General features: G+C 46.0%; 1 protein-coding gene across 2 annotated transcripts in view; it reads left to right on the top strand.

The window, feature by feature from the left end:
• TPST2 (tyrosylprotein sulfotransferase 2) overlaps nucleotides 1-7,920 on the top strand; it is a 63,873-nt gene extending 55,953 nt beyond the window's left edge. For both annotated transcript variants that reach the window (XM_023190778.3, XM_023190777.2), the window contains exons 5-7: nucleotides 2,939-2,989; nucleotides 5,397-5,445; nucleotides 7,405-7,920. In XM_023190778.3, the coding sequence (XP_023046546.2) occupies nucleotides 2,939-2,989; nucleotides 5,397-5,438 (93 nt within the window). In that variant the 3' untranslated portion in view covers nucleotides 5,439-5,445; nucleotides 7,405-7,920. The remainder of the gene's footprint in view (nucleotides 1-2,938; nucleotides 2,990-5,396; nucleotides 5,446-7,404) is intronic.
• Nucleotides 7,921-20,365: the final 12,445 nt, after the last annotated feature.

Raw genomic sequence — 20,365 nt, 5'->3', positions numbered from 1 at the left:
ACTTCCTTATAGGCAAATATTAGAAAATGGGACCGAGGCCTAAGGAAGAGCTTTCGTAGCCCTTACATCGTTAGACCCAGAGTCTTTAAGCTAAGCTCAGCATTTCTGAGCGTGTGCTGATTTTAGGAAGTGAACAGTTCTTGTATTGAATCACAACGGAAAAAAGTTAATCGTCTCTTAGTTCTGTAACTCTTCAGTTGGCTCAACGAGAAAGTTTCTATTTGGTGCTAGTAAGTCATTAGCGCCTGCCTCTCCAGCACTCACTGATCTCTCTTTAACAAAGAGAATTTACTAACACTGAGCTTTGGGGGCTGTGCCCTTGTAATTGAAGGGTAAGCTTTGTCTGTGGGTCTCGTGAGTTCCTCTTCCTCTTGACATTAGTTGATTCTGCAGACATCTATTTACGGAAATACTCAGATTCAACGTACATACCCAGCCAACACTGACAGGTGAATGGCTGCAACCCAGATGTGGTTTGTTTTTTTTATTATAAATATTATTATTAATTTTTATTTTGTTATTATTCCTTAATAATAGTAACCTTTAAAGCCCACTTATGTGTTTTACATACTTTTATCTACCTATGGGTTGTACATCTATTATTATAATGAAATATTAATTAACTGGATTAAAAAGAAGATGGTAGTGATCTCACAATCCAGCCCCAGGTGCTTCTCAGAAGCAGAGGCGAGGACCGGCTGGGGACACTGCAGTAGTGGGCTGGGTGTTGCTTGCTTCACTGTTCTCAGCCAAGGGCCCAGCAGTGGCTCCTCTGGGGTCTCCTTAAAAGGTGGCTGGCTGCCCCTGGCTTGCCCCAGGCTATGGGTCAGAAGTTCCTAGAGTAAGGCCAGACTTTATGTATTTTATAAAACATGAATAATTTTCATGAGCACTGGTGGTTAACATCAACTCTTTGGAGCTTTTTGTGTTTGTTTATTTAAAATGGAAGCTGTCTCTCATTTTCATCCAAAGAGGTTTCTTCCCTGGGGCAGTGAACACATCTTGGCAAGTGCTAGATCCCTGGTTTAGTTTTGGCCATAGCTTGGCTGTTACTGCGAAGATAAGTCCTCTCACTAAGCCCTGTGAGTGTGCATGCATGCCTGTGTGTGCCGTGGACCCTGTGTGTTCCAATAATGGATCCTGGGACTCAGTAAACGCAGTGGCTAAAAGGACATCTATGCTGATGAAATCGTCTCTGCCTTCACTGCCCATATGGTAGCCACTAGCCATGTGTGGCCACACTGATCCTGTAGAGGGAAGCTAGTCCAAAGTGAGAGGTACTGTTAGTGTAAAATACACACTAGATTTTGAAGGCTTAGGACAAAAAAACAAGTATGTAATGTTTCTCATTAGTCACTTTGATGTAAATTACATATTGAGATGTTCATATATTAGATAGGCTGGACATGATGGCTCATGTCTATAATCCTAGCACTTTTGGAGGCCAAGGCAGGCAGATGGCAGGCAGAGTTTGAGACCATCCTGGGTAACACGGCGAAACCTCATCTCTACTAAAAGTACAGAAAATTAGCTGGACATGGTGGCGCGTGCCTGTAGTCACAGCTACTCAGGAGGCTGAGGTGGGAGAATCACCTGACGCTGGGAAGTGGAGGCTGCAGTGAGCCACGATTGCACTACTGCACTCCAGCCTGGGCTATGGGAGTGAGACCCTGTCTCAAAAAAAAAAAAAAAAAAAAAAAATAGCTATATCAGATTAAGTAAAAGATATTATTAGAATTAATTTCCCTTGTTTCATTTTATTTTTAAACATGACTACTAGCGGAAAGGCCTGAAATGTTCTGGTTCTAACTTCAGGGCCTTTGCTCTGTTGCCTCTGCCTGGAGGGCTTTTTCTTCTGACCTTAACCTACCTATTTTTCCTTGTCCTTTGGGTCTCAACTCAAAGGTTATCTATTTCAAGAGGCCCTTTTTATTTTTATTTATTCATTTTCTTAGAGACAGGGTCTCACTCTGTCACTCAGGCTGGAGTGGAGTGATGTGATCATGCTTCACCGCAGCCTCAACCTCCCGGGCTCAACCAATCCTGCAACCAAGGCTGCAGTAGCTCCAGAGTAGCTGGGACTGTAAGTGCATGCCACCATGCCCAGCTAATTTTTAATTTTTGTAGAGATGGGGTTTCGCTGTGTTTCCCAGGCTGGTCTCAAACTCCTGGACTCAGGTGATCCTCCTGCCTTGGCCTCCAGAAGTGCTGGGATTACAGGCGTGAGTCGCTGCGCCTGACATGAGTCCCTTCTTGACCATCCACTCAAAAGAAGCCCCCTGGTTACTCCTCTTTTTTTTTTTGAGACGGAGTCTCGCTCTGTCGCCCAGCCTGGAGTGCAGTGGCCGGATCTCAGCTCACTGCAAGCTCCGCCTCCTGGGTTTACGCCATTTTCCTGCCTCAGCCTCCCGTGTAGCTGGGACCACAGGCGCCTGCCACCTCGCCCGGCTAGGTTTTTGTGTTTTTTAGTAGAGACGGGGTTTCACCGGGTTAGCCAGGATGGTCTCGATCTCCTGACCTCGTGATCCGCCCGTCTTGGCCTCCCAAAGTGCTGGGATTACAGGCTTGAGCCACCGCGCCCGGCCCCCCTGGTTACTCCTAATCACACCTCTTTACTGTACTTTCTTCACAACAGTTCCCATGGTTTACTATGTCCTTGTTTATTTGTGTTTATTGTTTCTTGGTGTGTTAATCTGGTGCCTCCTCTAGAACGGTAGCTCTAGGGAAACAGGAATTTCAATTATTGGTTACCATTCTGTCAACCAGACACAATGCATAGAATACTGCCTGGAAGAAGAGGAGCTTAATCAATGTTTGATGGAATGAGGGATGAGTGGGTGGCGAGGTGGATAGGTGGATGACTAGATGTGTTGGGAATGACAAAACTTTATTTTTTGGTGATTTTCATAATAGTGATACTTCTTTTTCTCTTCCTTAGGTCTTGAAAGGGGACTATAAAACACCAGCCAATCTGAAAGGATATTTTCAGGTTAGAAACCCCAAGGGGAATTCCAAATTCTGTCTTTCTCAGCTATACCTCCAGCTGTCTGTATGCCCTTGGATGTGTCACTTCTCTACTCTGGTTGATGGTTTTCCCATTATAAAAAGGGGGATGCGGGCTGGCTGCCTGTAATCCCACCACTTTGGGAGGCTGAGGCAGGTAGATCACGAGGTCAGGAGTTCAAGACCAGCCTGACCAACATGATGAAACCCCATCTCTACTAAAAATACAAAAATTATCCGGGCGTGGTGGCACACACCTGTAATCTCAGCTACTCGGGAGGCTGAGGCAGGAGAATCACTTGAAGCCAGGAGGCAGAGGTTGCAGTGAGCTGAGATCACACCACTGCACTCTCCAGCCTGGGCAACACAGCGAGACTCCATCTCAAAAAAAAAAAACAGGTGGGGGCTGTGGTGATGCGGGCTGGACCAGAGGGTCTCTAAGCACTGATCCGGCTGGAGCCACGTCTCAGTGGCCCTTCTGCCAGGGAGCAGCCTTTCACTACGTCTTCTGGCTTGAATGCAGTTGGAGGGACTTCGTGGGGACTTTTTTCTTGGGCTTTCTTTCTTTTCTTTCCTTTGAGACTGGAATGCAGTGGTGTGATCATGGCACGCTGTAGCCTCCTTCTCCTGGGTTCAAGCAATCCTCCCACCTCAGCCTCCCAGGTAGCTGGGACTACAGACACACACCACCATGCCTGGTTAATTTTTGTATTTTTTTTGTAGAGACGGGGTTTTGGCATGTTGCCCAAGCTTGCGTTGTATTATTTATAGTAAACAGGTAGCAGTTAGTAAAGTGTGCTCCTGTGTCCTGTGAGCTGTTCTAGTGAATTATCAAATCAGAGTGGGGGTTGTGGGAACCTCCAGATCTGTAGTTGGCTGGGAAGAAGTGTAGATAGCCTGCGTACCCCATTGCAGCTGGCATCTAAAGTAGGGCAGTTGGGGAACCGAGCCCTTACTCTATGGCAGCTGATGCTAACTAAGTCTGGGAGTCGATGTCAGAACTGAACCGAATTGTTGAACGCCCAGTTGGTATCCAGATAATCAGAATTGGTCACTGATATTGGAAAACACCCATAAGCCAATATCTGAAAGATTAAAACTAGGTCTCCCACACAAAGCTCTGGATAGAAAAGGCTTCCCAGCAGAGGGAACCGTGAACACCTGAAAGCGGGGAGGGGTGGCCGAAACCTCTGGAATGTGTATGCACTTTTGCATTCGTTGCAATTATATTTTTGTTTGTTTCTATCCCAATGTGATTTACAGGAATGTTCATTACAGTTTTAATGTTCAAGCTGCCTTGTTTTGCTTTCTTACTATTTTCCTATCTTTTGAGTTTCACCGGCACCATTTTGGACGGCTACGTAGCGTTCTGTGGAATGCATGTGCTACCATTTACTAAACAGCTTCTTCAAGACCATTTCCAGTTTTTACGACATCCAGAATGACATTATGTGCACAGTGGAGGACAGTAGGGAGATGAGGGTTGGAAATAGAGGCTTGACACAACTTACCTGCAAGGCAGCCCTCCTGAGCGTGGGGGTATGCCATTCCTTCGTATTTTGTTCCTAAAAGCAACAAAAACTAGTCCCAGGTCAGCTAGACATCTTGCATATGTCATACACTGCAGGGAAGTATAAACTGCCCTAACCCTTTTTGTTTGTTTTTTGTTTTTGAGATGGAGTTTTCCTCTTGTTGCCCAGGCTGGAGTGCAGTGGTGCGATCTTGGCTCACTGCAGCCTCTGCCTCCCAGGTTCAAGCAATTCTTCTGCCTCAGCCTCTCAAGTAGCTGGGATTACGAGCACCGGCCACCATGCCCAGCTAATTTTTGTATTTTTAGTAGAGAAGGGGTTTCTCCATGTTGGCCAGTCTGGTCTCGAACTCCTGACCTCAAGTGATCCACCCACCTCGGCCTCCCAAAGCTCTGGGATTACAGGTGTGAGCCACGGCACCTGGCCAAGATACCCTTATTCCCTCAGAGAGTCCAAGGGTTTGGGGAGCTGTGTGCCAGGAACTGGGGACAGTGACCAAATATTTATTATACCACAGCTGAAATGCCATCTTCTAGAGTCCTTTCCTGGCCACCGTTTTTGAAGTAGCACAGATACTGATCACTCATAGCAGCCTGTCACATTGCGCAGGTTTGACATTATCTTGCATCTGTGCATGTTCAATACGCTTTTTCTCCAACTTGAACGTAAGTTCCGCGATCCTAGTTTTGGGTCTGTCACACTCACCACGCTATCCCAGCACATGGCACATAGTAGATGTACAGTAAATACTCCATGAGTAATAAGCATGTGCATGACTCAGTGATGCTGAGGGGTGACCCTCAAGACAGTGAGGCATCCCCCACCTGGCCATGACCCCTTCCTCTCTTTATTGTCTTTCTCCAGGTGAACCAGAACAGCACCTCCTCCCACTTAGGAAGCTTGTGATTTCCAGGTAAGCCTGTGGACTTCACTGGGGGTTCCCGCTGCTTCTGGGTGGCCCCAGAGCCACTTTTCTGAAAAGCCACTTTTCTGTCCTTCCAGAGCCTCCCTGGGGGAGTCATGTCCACTAGGGTGGGCTGACCCAGCCCCATCAGAGGTTTCCATGGTGACAGACTGGGGGTGCTATTTATAGAATCAAGGCTTAGTGTTCTAGCTCTGGATCAAGGACAGGGAGAGGGATTAACGCTGAACCAACCAGAAAAAGTTTATCTGACACTGGGGACGGGGCAGGAAGGACCACTATGATGGGGGACGGGGAGATTCCGGAACCAGTTTTGCACAGAATGCTGTCTGCCAGTCTGGCTTCTACAAACAGCATCAGCGTTGGGCCACAGCAATTATTGTTCTAATAACAGTCACAAGCAGTTATGTTCTAAGAATAACCCCCATGGCCACTGGGCCAGGTACTGGTCCTGTGTTACTCATTTAACCTTCAGCATCCTTGGGAGGCAGATGACATGATCATTCCATTTTACAGAAGAGAAAACCAAAGCACAGAGAAGGGCTTGACTTGCCCAAGGCTACACAGCCCTCAAGGGACAGACTTCCTCCCAGGTTTGCTTTTAGTGAATGATTTTAAGTGCACATTTACCCATCCATATTCTACTAAGGGGTGGGGAAAGGGATTTTTTTGAACTTGGTAATTCAAAGATTTAAGAACTCCAGGTTTAACTTCCTTCAGCCCCAGGTTTCTTCATCTGGAGAATGGGGATTCATCATTGCCTGCCTCTGAGGTTGGCCATAAGATGGCATGAGCTGGCCCAGGTGGGAGTGCTTGGAAACTGTGAAGTGCTGACCCCTCGCTGTGGACTTAGGCACTGGAGTTAAGGCTGCATGAGCTCGCTCGCTTCCTTCTGTCCCCCAGCCTCTATGATCAGGTTCAAGAAAACCTCAAGAGAAGTTATTTTACATTGAAACACAGCTTCCAGCTTGGACTCTTATTTTTAGTCTCTTCATCTATTTTTAAACAATTGGCATATGTTTTAGTTTTTTTTTTTCAATTTACTTTGCTCCAATCTGCAAGGACTCTGTCATTATCAGGGTTCCCATCTTGAGTTGCACTAAGATCCCAGAGTTTTTGTTTTTTGGGTGTTTTTTTGTTGAGACAGTCTCACCCTGTTGCCCAGGCTGGAGTGCAGTGGCACGATCTCGGCTCACTGCAATCTCCGCCTTCTGGGGTTCAAGTGAGTCTCATGCCTCAGCCTTCCAAGTAGCTGGGATTACAAGTGTGTGCCACCACACCCAGCTAATTTTTGTATTTTTAGTAGAGATGGGGTTTCACCATGTTGGCCAGGCTGGTCTCGAACTCCTGGTCTCAAGTGATCTGCCCGCCTCAGCCTCCCAAAGTGCTGGGATTACAGGCATGAGCCACCACGCCCACCCAAGATCCCATAGTTCTATTCCAAAAAAGAACCCTGTCATGAAAAACAGCTTTCCTCCCTGTTCCTCACTAACTCTGTTCCCCTCGTTCCCTTTCTGCAGATCATTAGTAGACTCCTGGACCTTCTCATTGACAAAGGCAGATTTGTTACTTGTTTTACTGTTTAGATGAGATACCATATACACGGCGCTGTAGCTGATCCTGGATACAGAGTTGGTCTTGAACAAACATGAATCCTGCCCTTGCCTCCAAGAATTCATCAGTATTTATCACATAATCACTGTCATTTGCTCTGTATCCATAAGAAAAGTGTATATTTGAGGTCAAGTGGATGCAAGATGAGATGTGGGGAAGAGCCCAGGAAACGTTTTTAAATTTAAACTCTCTCTGGCCATCTGGGATGCATTCGTAAAACCTTACATGCTCATGCGAATGGAGGAAGACAGTATGTTCTGCAATCACATGTATAAATATAAATGATCTATTTCAGAATTGTTACTCTGAGTCTAACACAGTCTTCCCCCCTTTCAGATCTCTGCAAAAGAACTTCATTGCCAAGAAGAGAAGAAACTGCATTTAAGTGGAAATCGGACCTCTAATCCAAGCATATTGCTTGCTATTAATCGCCAAAACAGGACTGCTGATGAGGAATGTATTTGCATATGTTTGCAAAAGCTGAATCATTGAAAATGTACCTTGAAACTCTCTATCTTTGGACACGCCAGGGTAGAGAACGAAGGGTATGGAAGTAGTCCGGCTTTTGAAACTTAGGTATTTTATATTTTTCCCCTCAAGAACTTTTTTTTAAGAGACAGATTTGCCATCCTCCTTAATTTGCAGGACTGCCTTGGTGGCTTTGTTTGCTGGGACAAGGCCCACAAACTGTGCCTCTCCTATTGACCCTTACTTTGAATTCAAAGAATCTATTTAAGAATTTAATATATGAGGCTTTCTTTGATTCCTCCTCAGTTCTACCTAGTTTCACAGAGAAAAAAAATACTCTTTGAATAAAGTGAACAGGGGCTCATTTGTTTATGCCTTACTTTACTGAATGAATAATTTTTTTTTTTCTTTCCATACTGGATTTTGTCAGGGAGATTTGTGATGAGCAAAAAGCTGGAGAATATAGGTGCATGTAAGGCACAGCCGAATTCTTGTGTTGGGATCCCCAAGGCCACCCCTAGAATCGATGATTGGCTAGAACTCAGAATTCAGAAGAGCTATTATCCTCATGGTTGTGATTTATTACAGCAAAAGGATGCACATTAGAATCAGCAAAACAGGCTGGGCGCAGTGGCTCATGCCTGCAATCACAGCACTTTGGGAGGCAGAGGCAGGAGGATCGCCTGAGGTCAGGAGTTCGAGACCAGCCTGGCCAACATGGTGAAACTCCGTCTCTACTAAAAATACAAAAATTAGCTGGACGTGGTGGCGTGCACCTGTAATCCCAGCCACTCAGGAGGTTGAGGCAGGAGAATCGCCTGAACCTGGGAGGTGGAGGTTGCAGTGAGCCGAGATCGTGCCATTTTACTCCAGCCTGGGTGACAGAGCAAGATGCCATCTCAAAATAAAATCAGCAAGAGAAAAAGGTGCACAGGGCAGAGTCCAGGAGAGACCAGCCTCAGGCTTCCAGTTGTCCTCTCCCCGTAGAGTCTTACAGACACACTTAGTTTTCCCAGCAATGATATGTGACAACACATACTAAATATTACCAGCCAGAAAGCTCACCCTAGCCTTGGGGTCTAGGTTTTTATTGCATGTCAGTCACATGGGGCAATCACATGACTGACTTTAGTTACGTAATCACCAGCCACTCCAGAGGTCAAAATGATACAGCATGGCCCAAGGTCCCCACCGTAAACCACATTATGAGCACAAACTATCTGGCCTGGTATGGCCCAAGGCCTGAGGTATATAAAGACACCCCTGTTTGGGAGGATATTCTAAGGACTTAGAGGTTATCTCTCAGGAGCCCATTAAGGCCAGTTTTTTCTTTGAGATGTGCTGTGTTTGGACACTTCAAGCCTGCTGAGTTAACCCTTTATAGCAGTCACCAAAAGCTGAGGGACCAACTAGGCCTACAATAAGTTTGTATCTTTAAGGGTTAAGGTGTTTTACCATACCTCCTTGCCTTATATCTCATGATAATATGAGGCTTTTGGAAGGCAGTGACTTATTGTGGCTTGGAGCATGGGTTTTTGGAGTCAGTCTGACCTCCTGGCTGTATGGCTTGAGACTTTGTCTCTTCATCTGTAAAATGGGGAAGTTAAAAGTTCGTGGTGTATGTGTGTGTCTGTGTGTGTTCAGACAGAATCTCGCTCTGTCAGGCTAGAGTACAGTGGCGTGATCATAGCTCACTGCAGCCTCGGTCTCCTAGGGTCGAGTGATCCTCCCACCTTAGCCTCCTGAGTAGCTGGGACTACAGGCATGTGCCACCACACCTGGCTACTTTTTATTTTTATTTTTACTTTATCTTTTTTTGTTTGTAGAGACGAGGTCTTTCTATGCTGTCCAGGCTGAACTTCATGGTTTTATTGGGGATGGCTAATGGATGACGTTGGTGGTGGTCCTTGGTACCAGATAAGCCCTCAGTGTGAAACAGCTCTTATCTCTCCTTGTCTTGAGACTGCTCTGGAATGGTAATTAGGCTTTTTTGAAGGTGTGACCCTTTTTGTTCATTTCTTCAGCAGTTACTTCTTATTTTTTTTTTTTTTAATTTTTTTTATTTTTTTTTTGAGATGGAGTCTTGCTCTGTTGCCTGGGCTGGAGTGCAGTGGCCGGATCTCAGCTGACTGCAAACTCCGCCTCCAGGGTTTACGCCATTCTCCTGCCTCAGCCTCCCGAGTAGCTGGGACTACAGGCGCCCGCCACCTCGCCCGGCTAGTTTTTTGTATTTTTTAGTAGAGACGGAGTTTCACCGTGTTAGCCAGGATGGTCTTGATCTCCTGACCTCGTGATCCGCCCGTCTCGGCCTCCCAAAGTGCTGGGATTACAGGCTTGAGCCACCGCGCCCGGCCACTTCTTATTTTTTAAATTTTGACACACAGGCTCTGATAAATGATCATTCACCAGTCACTGATTACTCTCCTTGCTCTGTTAAGTGTGACACTGTCCCTTTGAGAATCTGGTGACAGCTGTGCATCCCCTCCCCCACACACACCAAAAAAAAAAAAAAAAAAAATTTATGTCTGGTTCCAGGAATTACCTTTTATGAGAAGTCCATCCATGAGGACCCTGGATATTCAGAGAGCTTCCTGGGAAAACACTGAAAGAAAATAAAGAGGCTGGGCCCGGTGGCTCATGCTTGTAATCCCAGCACTTTGGGAGGCCAAGGTGGGCAGATAACCTGAGGTCAGGAGTTCGAGACCAGCCTGGCCAATTTGGCAAAACCCCATCTACTAAAAATACAAAAATTAGCTGGACGTGGTGGTGCATGCCTGTAGTTGCAGTTACTTGGGAGGCTGAGGCAGGAGAATTGCTTGAACCCAGGAGACAGAGGTTGCAGTGAGCCAAGATCATGCTATTGCACTCCAGCCTGGGCAACAGAGCGAGACTCCATCTCAAAAATAAAATAAATTAAATAAAATAAATAAAATTTCTGTTTCTAGCCCCCAAGTGGTAGCCCTGGGTCTTGTTCCCTGAAAAAAACTAGGCTCAGAATCCACTGTCATTTCATCTCCTCTGATTTGATCTGGAAAGATTTTATCTAGAGTACTACATGAATATATTGTAAAACATGGGACAATCAGAATTCATAGTAAGAAGGCAAGGGGGCTGTATTTGTACGTCCTCTCAGTATCTCCTTTCTTCCCTAAAGGTAATGCTACCATTTTCTGTTTGTACATAGTCTTCCAGACTTTAAATTTTTGAACATATAAATATTATCATCTTAAAGATGTATGAAAAAAAAACATTTTGAATAGGTTATTCCAAAATGTAATTTAACCAATTGTTCTGGAGGATTGTTCGTTTGTTTTGGAGACAGAGTCCCGCTTTGTTGCTCAGGCTGCAGGGCAGTGGCACAAACACAGCTCACTGCATCCTCTCACTCCTGGGCACAAGTAGTCCTTTCACTTCAGCCTCCTGAGTGGCTGGACCATGACACGGGGCTAACTTTCTATTTTTTGTAAAAAGGGGAATTACTGTGTTGCCCAGGCCGGTCTCAAACTCCTGGGCTCAAGCAATCCTGCCTCAGCCTCTCAAAGTGTTGGGATTACAGGCGTGAGCCACCGCACCTGGCTTCTGGAGCGTTTCTGATGTGAACATGTGCTGATCTAACACCATGCCTTCTACCAGCTGCCTGTTCTAGAGCAAACCATCTTTTTTTTTTTTTTTTTTGAGACGGAGTCTCGCTCTGTCCCCCAGGCTGGAGTGCAGTGGCGCGATCTCGGCTCACTGCAAGCTCCTCCCAGGTTCACGCCATTCTCCTACCTCATCCTCCTGAGTAGCTGGGACCACAGGCGTCCACCACCACGCTCAGCTAATTTTTTGTATTTTTAATAGAGACGGGGTTTCACCGTGTCAGCCAGGATGGTCTCGATCTCCTGACCTCGTGATCTGCCCGCCTCAGCCTCCCAAAGTGCTGGGATTACAGGTGTGAGCCACTGCGCCCGGCTGAGCAAACCATCTTTTTTGAGCATTCCACTTTGGCTAGGCCCTTAAGCTGTTAGCAGTTTTCATCGCTACTGGCAAAGCTGCAATGGACGTTCTCCTGCACATATAACCTCTTGGTGCCACTGTATGAGTGAATCTCTGCAAAATGAGAAGTAGAATTGCTAGGGTGAAAGGCATACATATTAACTTTTTTGATTAATTCCACCCATGTACCCTGATTTGGGCAGAATTTTAATCTCACTGTGAAATCAGGGCTTTGTTCTAGAGCCTTTCTTGGGGGTTCCGTGGAGCAGTGGGTCAGCCGTCACTTGTGCCCTGGCGTATCCTCTGTCCAGCTTGGGCAGCATGCATCATCCATTCTGATTCCTTAATTTGCCACATGTGAAAGCATGGTAATCTACACATTACTTGGGTGCTATTACTATATATGACTAGCTTTGGAGTCAGAACTAGCATCTCATCCTGGCTCTACCACTTTCCAACTGTGTGACTGTGGCCAAGTGACTCCACGTCTCTGAGCCTCGGTTTTCCTCTTCTGTAAAATGGGGGTAAACAGATAAGAACTGTAGGGGGATCTCAGGGAATGGTTAAGAGAAATCCATGAGATAAGTAAACACATTATCTAGTTTAGTAAAGCTAAGCAATGAAGACTTACAGCCCCATGGTGAAGGCTTAATAAATGGTAGCTATAATGATTACTATTACTATTGTGAAATAAGAGATAGGTTGTGATGAACCAACCGTATGTTCTCATCGGGATGTATGTTTGTCCAGCTGAGAGCCAGCCATTTGTAGTCATGACCTGGGGTTGCAGAATGGTCTTCTGCACATGTGCCAGATGGACTGAATATAGATCTTCACCCTCGTTAGCAGCCGCCAACCTGGTTGAACCTTCCAGGGCCTCAAAAGCATGTGGCAATTTTTCATCGAGGAAAAAAAAGACAAACGCTTAACCTATGTCTACCCAAAGAATAAATCCGCTATCCCTCCAGGGTAAGGGATGGACAGCTGATGAAATTACAGACCCAGGAAGCTCATAGTCACCAGTCATTGGGTAGCAGAGGACATCCAGTCTCATCCATTGTTCCACTCATCTCTTGCGGCACAACCAAGCAGCCCCAAGCTGAGTGACTTAAAGCAACTTGTTTGTTTTTTTTGAGACAGAGTTTCACTCTTGTCACCCAGGCTGGAGTGCAATGGTGTGATCTTGGTTCACTGCAACCTCCACCTCCTGGATTCAAGCAATTCTGCTGCCTCAGCCTCCGGAGTAGCTGGGACTACAGGCGCCTGCCACCACACTTGGCTAATTTTTGTATTTTTAGTAAAGATGGAGTTTCACCATGTTGGCCAGGCTGGTCTCGAACTCCTGACCTCAGATGATTCACCTTCCTTGGCATCCCAAAGTGCTGGGATTACAGGCGTGAGCCACCACGCCTGGCCACGACTTGTCAGATCTCTCAGTTCTAGCCAGGTGCAGTGGCTCATGCCTGTAATCCCAGTATGTTGGGAGGCCAAGGCAGGAGGATCACTTGAGCACAGAAATTCCAGACCAGCCTGCACAACATGGTGAAACCCTGGTTTCTAGAAAAAAATAAAAATAGCTGGGCATGGTGACATGTGCCTGTAGTCCCAGCTACTGGGGAGGCTGAGGTAGGATCACTTGAGCCTGGGAAGTGGAGGTTGCAGTGAGCTGTGATTGCACCACTGCACTCCAGCCTGGGGGACAGAGTGAAACCCTGTCTCAAAAAAAAACACAAAAAGACCTCTCAGTTTTGGAAATTAACTAGAGTGAGCTGGTGGTTCTCTAGTCAGATGGCAGCTGAAGGTTTCTTCATTCATTTGTCTGGTACCTGGGCTGGGATGGTTGGAGTGTCTAGAGGCTTAATGGGATATTTGTTATCCATGTAGTCGCTCTGCATGGCTAGACGGGGCTTCTTCAGGACATGGCCATCTCAGGGTGGTTAAACTTCATACATGGTGTTGGCTTCCTCCTGAACAAATGTCTCAAGAGTCCAGGAGTTCAAGACCAGCCTCGGCAAAATAATGAGACCTTATCTCTACAAAAAGTTTTAAAAATTAGCTCGAGCTGGGCATGATGGCTCATGCCTGTAATCCCATCACTTTGGAAGGCTGAGGTGGGCTGATCACCTGAGGTCAGGAGTTCGAGATCAGCCTGGCCAACATGGTAAAAATCCATCTCTACTAAAAATACAAACAACAACAACAACAACAAAACCCAACTAGCCAGGCGCCAGGTGCAATCGATTACACCTGCAATCCCAGCACTCTGGGAGACCAAGGCAGGTGGATAATTTTGAGGTCAGGAGTTCAGGACCAGCCTGGCCAACATGGTGAAATCTCCTCTCTACTAAAAATACAAAAAAATTAGCCAGGTGGTAGTGGCGCATGCCAGTAATCCCAGCTACTCAGGAGGCTGAGGCAGGAGAATCACCTGAGCCTAGGAGGCAGAGGTTGTAGTGGTTAGCCAAGATTGAGGCATTGCACTCCAATCTGGGTGACAGAGTGAGACCCTGTCTCAAAACAAAACAAAAAATTAGCCAGGTGTGGTGTCTCACGCTTGTAATCCCAGCTATTCGGGAGGCTGAGGCAAGAGAATCACTTGAGCCTGGAAGGCAGAGGTTGCAGTGAGCTGAGATTGTGCCACTGCACTCCAGCCTGAGTGACAGAGTGACACTCCATCTCAAAAAAATTTATATTAGCTGGGCATGGTGGCAAGCACCTGTAGTCCCAGCTAATTGGGTGGCTGAGGTGGGAGGACCACTTAAGCCCAGCAGGACAAGGCTGCAGTGAGCCTTGATTGTGCCACTGCCTGCACTCCAGCCTGGGTTGGCAGAGCGAGACCCTGTCTCAAAAAACAAAAAACAAACCACCACCACAACAGAAAACCCATCAACAATTGGCCACAGTTATCCTTAAAAAACAATTGATCCGCCTCAATCATGGGTCAGCAAATGGCTTTCAGATCTCTGGGATACACTGATGTCAGCAGAATGTTCCCTTTCTTCATTTTGGGGTAGAAAATGAAAACAGTTCTTTCATCTACTATTTAAATTAAGAGGCTGGGTCACCCAAAAACTCAGGCTTCTTTGAGGGTTTCCCCAGCCTCTTCCTTGGGACCAAGGACAACTGCCCTACCAGTGGAAGTGTTCCAGGCCTCTCCGGACCCCACATCTGGGCCCAGAACCAGGAGGACACCTCTTACCCCTATCCTCAAAATTGGCCTCATTCTGTGTTCTAAACCAACACTGCTCAGGATAATTAACAATAAGAATTCCATTCCTGCTGGATGTGGTGGCTCACACCTGTAATGCCAGCACTTTGGGAGACCGAGGTGGGCGGATCACTAGAGGTCGGGAGTTTGAGACCAGCCTGACTAACATGGAGAAACCCTGTCTCTATTAAAAACACAAAATTAACTGGGCATGGTGGCGCATACCTGTAATCCCAGCTACTCAGGAGGCTGAAGCAGGAGAATCACTTGAACCCGGGAAGCGGAGGCTGCAGTGAGCTGAGATTGTACCATTGCACTCCAACCTGGGCAACAAGAGCGAAACTCCATCTCAAAAGAGAGAAAACAAAAAAAATTCGATTTCTTCAGACAGAACCCTTGGCTCCACACATCAGTCCCTTCTCCAGTCCTTTCATGAACTTGGAGGGTTTTTTTATACTGAGTCTTGCTCTATCACGGCTGGAGTGCGGTGGCGAGATCTTGGGTCACTGCAACCTCCACCTCCTGGATTCAAGCACCTCTCCTGTCTCAGTCCCCTGAGTAGCTGGGACTACAGGCATATGCCACGACGCCCAGCTAATTTTTGTATTTTTGGTAGAGACCGGGTTTCGCCATCTTGGTCAGGCTGGTCTTGAACCCCTGACCGCAGGTGATCCACCCACCTCAGCCTCCCAAAGTGCTGGGATTACAGGCATGAGCCACCACACCCTGCCAAGTCTGGATTATTTTGATCTAACCTTGCTTCCATTTCCAAACAACAGTTGCTTTTTTTTTTTTAATGGGTTGTTTATTAACTTTTTATTTTGAAATAATTATAGACTCATGTGAAGTTGAAAAAATAGTCCAAAGGGTTCCATGTGTCCTTCACCTGGCTTCCCCCAATGCTGATCTTATGCAACTGTAGTGCAATAGCAAAACCAGGAAATTAGCATTAGTGAAAACGGTTAACTAGACTACAGACCCTATTCCATTTTTGCCATGTTTACATGCATTCATTTGTGTGTGCTTATGGATTCAGCTAAGGTTCAAAACCATGCATTTCCGGGTTTTATTTCCTTCTTTTAGCAACAGAACCCTCCATATACCCCTTATATGCCCATAGAGACAAATCAAATCACATGTAAAAACTCAATCTATAAAGCAAACGTGGGCTGGGTGAGGTGTCTCATGCCTGTAATCCCAACACTTTGGGAGGCCAAGGTGGATCACTTGAGGCCAGGAGTTCAAGACCAGCCTGGGCAACATAGCGAGACCTCATCGCTAGAAAAAGATCTTAAAAAATTAGCTGAGTTTGGCTACTGTAGCCTGTAGTCCAAGTTACTTGAAAGGCTGAAGCAGGAGGATTACTTGAACCTAGGAGGTTGAGGCTGCAGTGAGCTATGATTATGCCACTGCACTCCAGCCTGGAAGACAGAGCAAGACCCTGTTCCCCCTCTTCCCCAGGAAAAAAGTGGGTATTTTAATGAGGACCCCATCCCTGCACCAAAAAAAAAAAAAGGGGACCATTTTGATGAGGACCCCATCCCTGTCCCAAGCATCAGCTATTTCTCTCTGAAGTACTTTTATCATTGTTAAGGTTTTGTATTTATTTTCCTGCTGGGTTGATTCAAGTTGATTTTATTCAACAGGCTACAAACTGCATGAGTGCAGGAATCATTATTTTTCATTGTTTACCATTTATTCCGAGTCTACCATGCCCAGCATGTTAAAGTTGTAGAAGCCAGCTTCCAAGATGGCCCCCAGTGAACCTGGCTTCCTGGTATTCACACCCACTTTGGCATATTTTTCAAAAGTTTGTGCACTGAATAGGGTTAGGGTTCCAGATTAAATACAGGATGGTGGTTAAATTTGAATTTCAGATAATTTTTTCGTATTTTGCAATATTTTATGATACATACATATACTATTATTCTTTTTTTTTTTTTTTTTGAGACGGAGTCTCGCTCTGTCGCCCAGGCTGGAGTGCAGTGGCCGGATCTCTGCTCACTGCAAGCTCCGCCTCCCGGGTTTTTACGCCATTCTCCTGCCTCAGCCTCCCAAGTAGCTGGGACTACAGGCGCCAGCCACCTCGCCCGGCTAGCTTTTTGTATTTTTTAGTAGAGACGGGGTTTCACCGTGTTAGCCAGGATGGTCTCGAACTCCTGACCTCGTGATCCGCCCGTCTCGGCCTCCCAAAGTGCTGGGATTACAGGCTTGAGCCACCGCGCCCGGCCTATTCATTGTTTTATCTAAACTTCAAGTTTAATTGGGCATCCTATATTTTTATTTACTACATCTGGCAACCCTATGTAGGGCTGAATGTGTAACCAATAACATATTGCAAAAATGGGCCAGGCGTGGCCGGGTGCAGTGGCTCACGCCTGTAATACCAGTACTTTGGGAGGCCGAGGTGGGTGGATCACGAGGTCAAGAGATCCAGACCATCCTGGCCAACATGGTGAAACCCCATCTCTACTAAAAATATAAAAATTAGCTGGGCATGGTGACGCACACCTGTAGTCCCAGCTACTCGGGAGGCTGAGACAGGAGAATTGCTTGAACCCGGGAGGTGGAGGTTGCAGTGAGCTGAGATTGTGCCACTGCACTCCAGCCCAGTGACAAAGCGAGACTCCGTCTGAAAAAAAAAAAAAAGAAAAGAAATGGGCCAGGCGTTATGCCCCATGCCTGTGATCCCAGCACTTTGGGAGGCTGAGGCAGGTGGATCACCTGAGGTCAGGAGTTCGAGACCAGCCTGACCAATATGGTGAAACCCCGTCTCTAATAAAGTGGCATGCGCCTGTAGTCCCAGCTACTCAGGAGGCTGAGACAGGAGAATTGCCTGAACCTGGGAGGCAGAAGTTGCAGTGAGCCGAGATCATTCCAGCCTTGGTGACAAAGCAAAACTCAGTCTAAAAAAAAAAAAATGCAGAAATGACAGTGTGACTCCAAAACTAGGCCATAAAAGACCCTGTGGCTTCTGCCTTGTTCTCTCTTGCTTTGCTTATTTTGAGGGAAGCTAGCCACTATGTCATAAGGACACTTGGTAGCCATATGTAGAGGCTCACATGGCAAGAAACTGAAACCTGCCAACAACCAGCACCAGTTTGCCAGCTATGTGAGAGAAGCTCCTTGGAAGTTAGTCATCGAGCCCTGGTCAAGCCTTCAGATGACTGCAACCCCACGAACGACCCTGAGTCAGAACCACCCAGCTAAACCACTCTCAAATTCCTACCAAAAGAGATTATGTGAGATAATGTTTACTGGTGTTGCAAGCCGCTACATTTGGAGGTAACTGTTACACTGCAATAGATAACACATAGGTACTTATTAAATATTTATTCATGACTAAATGAATAAATGAATGATGAAGGCTGTGGTTTCTCCCCTTACTGTGTTTTGCGGTATGTGATTTACAGATAACACCCCGAGCCTATGGAACCTCATGTTCCAGCTTTCTATATAAGGATAGTCTTCACGAATTCTTGAAAGATAAATAGGGTAGAAACCATCTGTAAGAAGCATTTAGAGGGAAACCAAATTGCTAATCTCAGCTGATCTGGGTTCTCAATTCTGCCAAGTTCAGGACACCATATATATATTTTGGGACAAGATGCAAAATAAGAATAAGCCATGTGCAACTGTATAATGTCACTGTCCTAGAAAAAGTACATGTGCTAGTCTTTAAATATATCAGCTTTGAAATGCCACTTATGGATTGTTTCTATGGTACCAACCTATTTAAAGTCATAACTGAGCGAGGATTTTTTTTCCCCAAATCTTTTGTAGGCAATATGGAAAGTGTGCTGTATGGCATAGGCTGTAGAAATAAGAGGTTAGGAATGTGGACTCTGGGGTTATAACAAACTACCTTGGAAGGTTGATGAATCAAAGCGATGATGTCTGAAGAGTTTGGCTCTGTGGCCCTGAACACACAGGAATCATGATGTGGGACCCTATGCATGCTTTTGCAAAGAAAGCACCTGCCTGAGTGTTTGAGTTCCTGGGTTTCAGGCCTGGCTCTGTCCTTAAACTCACTGTGTGGTGCTGGCACCTCCCCTCTGCCAGGGCCTCCCCCACCGCCTCAGCTGTGAAAGGAGAGGCATAGACCCATGAGTGTTGGAGGGCCCTGCCAGACTCCTCCTGCCCAAGGAGCCTTGTTGCTTGGTAACCCCTTCTGCGAAGGCCACATGTCTAAGCACCTCATTGGGAATGCAGAAATGAGTGTGGATGTTCCCAAATCTCAAAGCAACGTTTTTGTTTTTTTCCCCCCTGGGAAATGACAGGAGATCGCGATAATATGAGACCTTGAACTTAAAGTTCTGGCTGCCTTGTAAAACTTTTCCTTGTTTTTCAAAGTGTGGGCATTTGATCCCAGAAATCCTGAAAAACCATGAATTTTTGAGACTGAAAGGGGTATGACATTGGGTTTTTAAAAATGAAGGCTGGCGCAGTGGCTCATGCCTGTAATCCCAGCACTTTGGGAGGCCAAGGCAGGCGAATCACAAGGTCAGGAGTTCGAAACCAGCCTGGCCAACATGTTGAAAACCCATCTGTAATAAAAATACAAAAAGTAGCAAGGCATGGTGGTGCACACCTGTAATTCCAGCTACTTGGGAGGCTGAGGCAAGATAATTGCTTGAATCCAGGAGGCATATGTTGCAGTGAGCTGAGATCATGCCACTGCACTCCAGCCTGGGTGACACAATGAGACTCTGGGAGAAAAAAAAATTAAAACAAATAAAAAAACAAAAATCAGCTGGGTGTGGTGGCATAACGCCAGCTACTCGAGAGGCTGAGGTGAGGCATGAGAATCACTACAGCTGCACCTGTAATGCCAGCTACTCGTGAGGCCGAGGCATGAGAATCACTACAGCTGCACCTGTAATGCCAGCTACTCATGAGGCTGAGGCATGAGAATCACTACAGCTGCACCTGTAATGCCAGCTACTCAGGAGGCTGAGATATGAGAATCACTTGACCTTGGCACTTTCTAAGATTACAGTTTTGTATAAAGCATGTCTCTTTATGTGGGTTTGTCTGATGTATCCTCATGATTACATCCACCTCATGATTACCTCATGACTCTGATCACTAAATCAGAGCCTGCACTCTTAACTACCCCATGACAGTCCACAAAGATCCCTTCTTCAGAAGCCACAGAGTGACTTCCACTTGGTGACGTAAATCCACTAGCATCAGTCCCTCATGATCAAAGTAATTGCAGCTCCATAAAATCTGCTGTAAAGCCATAAACATAGCTACAGAAAAGCCAAACTTATGCTTTTGACTTTTGAGCCACAAACAGATTATATACATTCAGGCACAGACTAAAAACACTTTTTTCCCCTTTGTTTCCCTTACTCTGCTCCTGGCGGGCCTTGTAGTCTGTTAGACCCTCTCTCCTGGCCTTAAATGCTAAAACCACATTTCTTTCTTTTTCTGTTTCTTTCCTGAGTATATACTATGTGTCAGGCACAATGATTCTACATGTCACTAGGAATACAGAGATCATTAAGACACAGACGCCATTCCTAAGCAGCCCACATTTAACTGGGTACACAAAAATTGTTGTTTTAATTCTTAACAACTACTTGACGGTAGACTTAAGTATTTGACTCCAAGTCCTGTGCTCTTTTTACATTCCAACGA

This window comes from Piliocolobus tephrosceles, chromosome 19 (genome assembly GCF_002776525.5).
Source record: "Piliocolobus tephrosceles isolate RC106 chromosome 19, ASM277652v3, whole genome shotgun sequence".
Classification (NCBI taxonomy): Eukaryota; Metazoa; Chordata; class Mammalia; order Primates; family Cercopithecidae; genus Piliocolobus; species Piliocolobus tephrosceles.
This window is presented reverse-complemented; position numbering and strand designations above follow the sequence as displayed.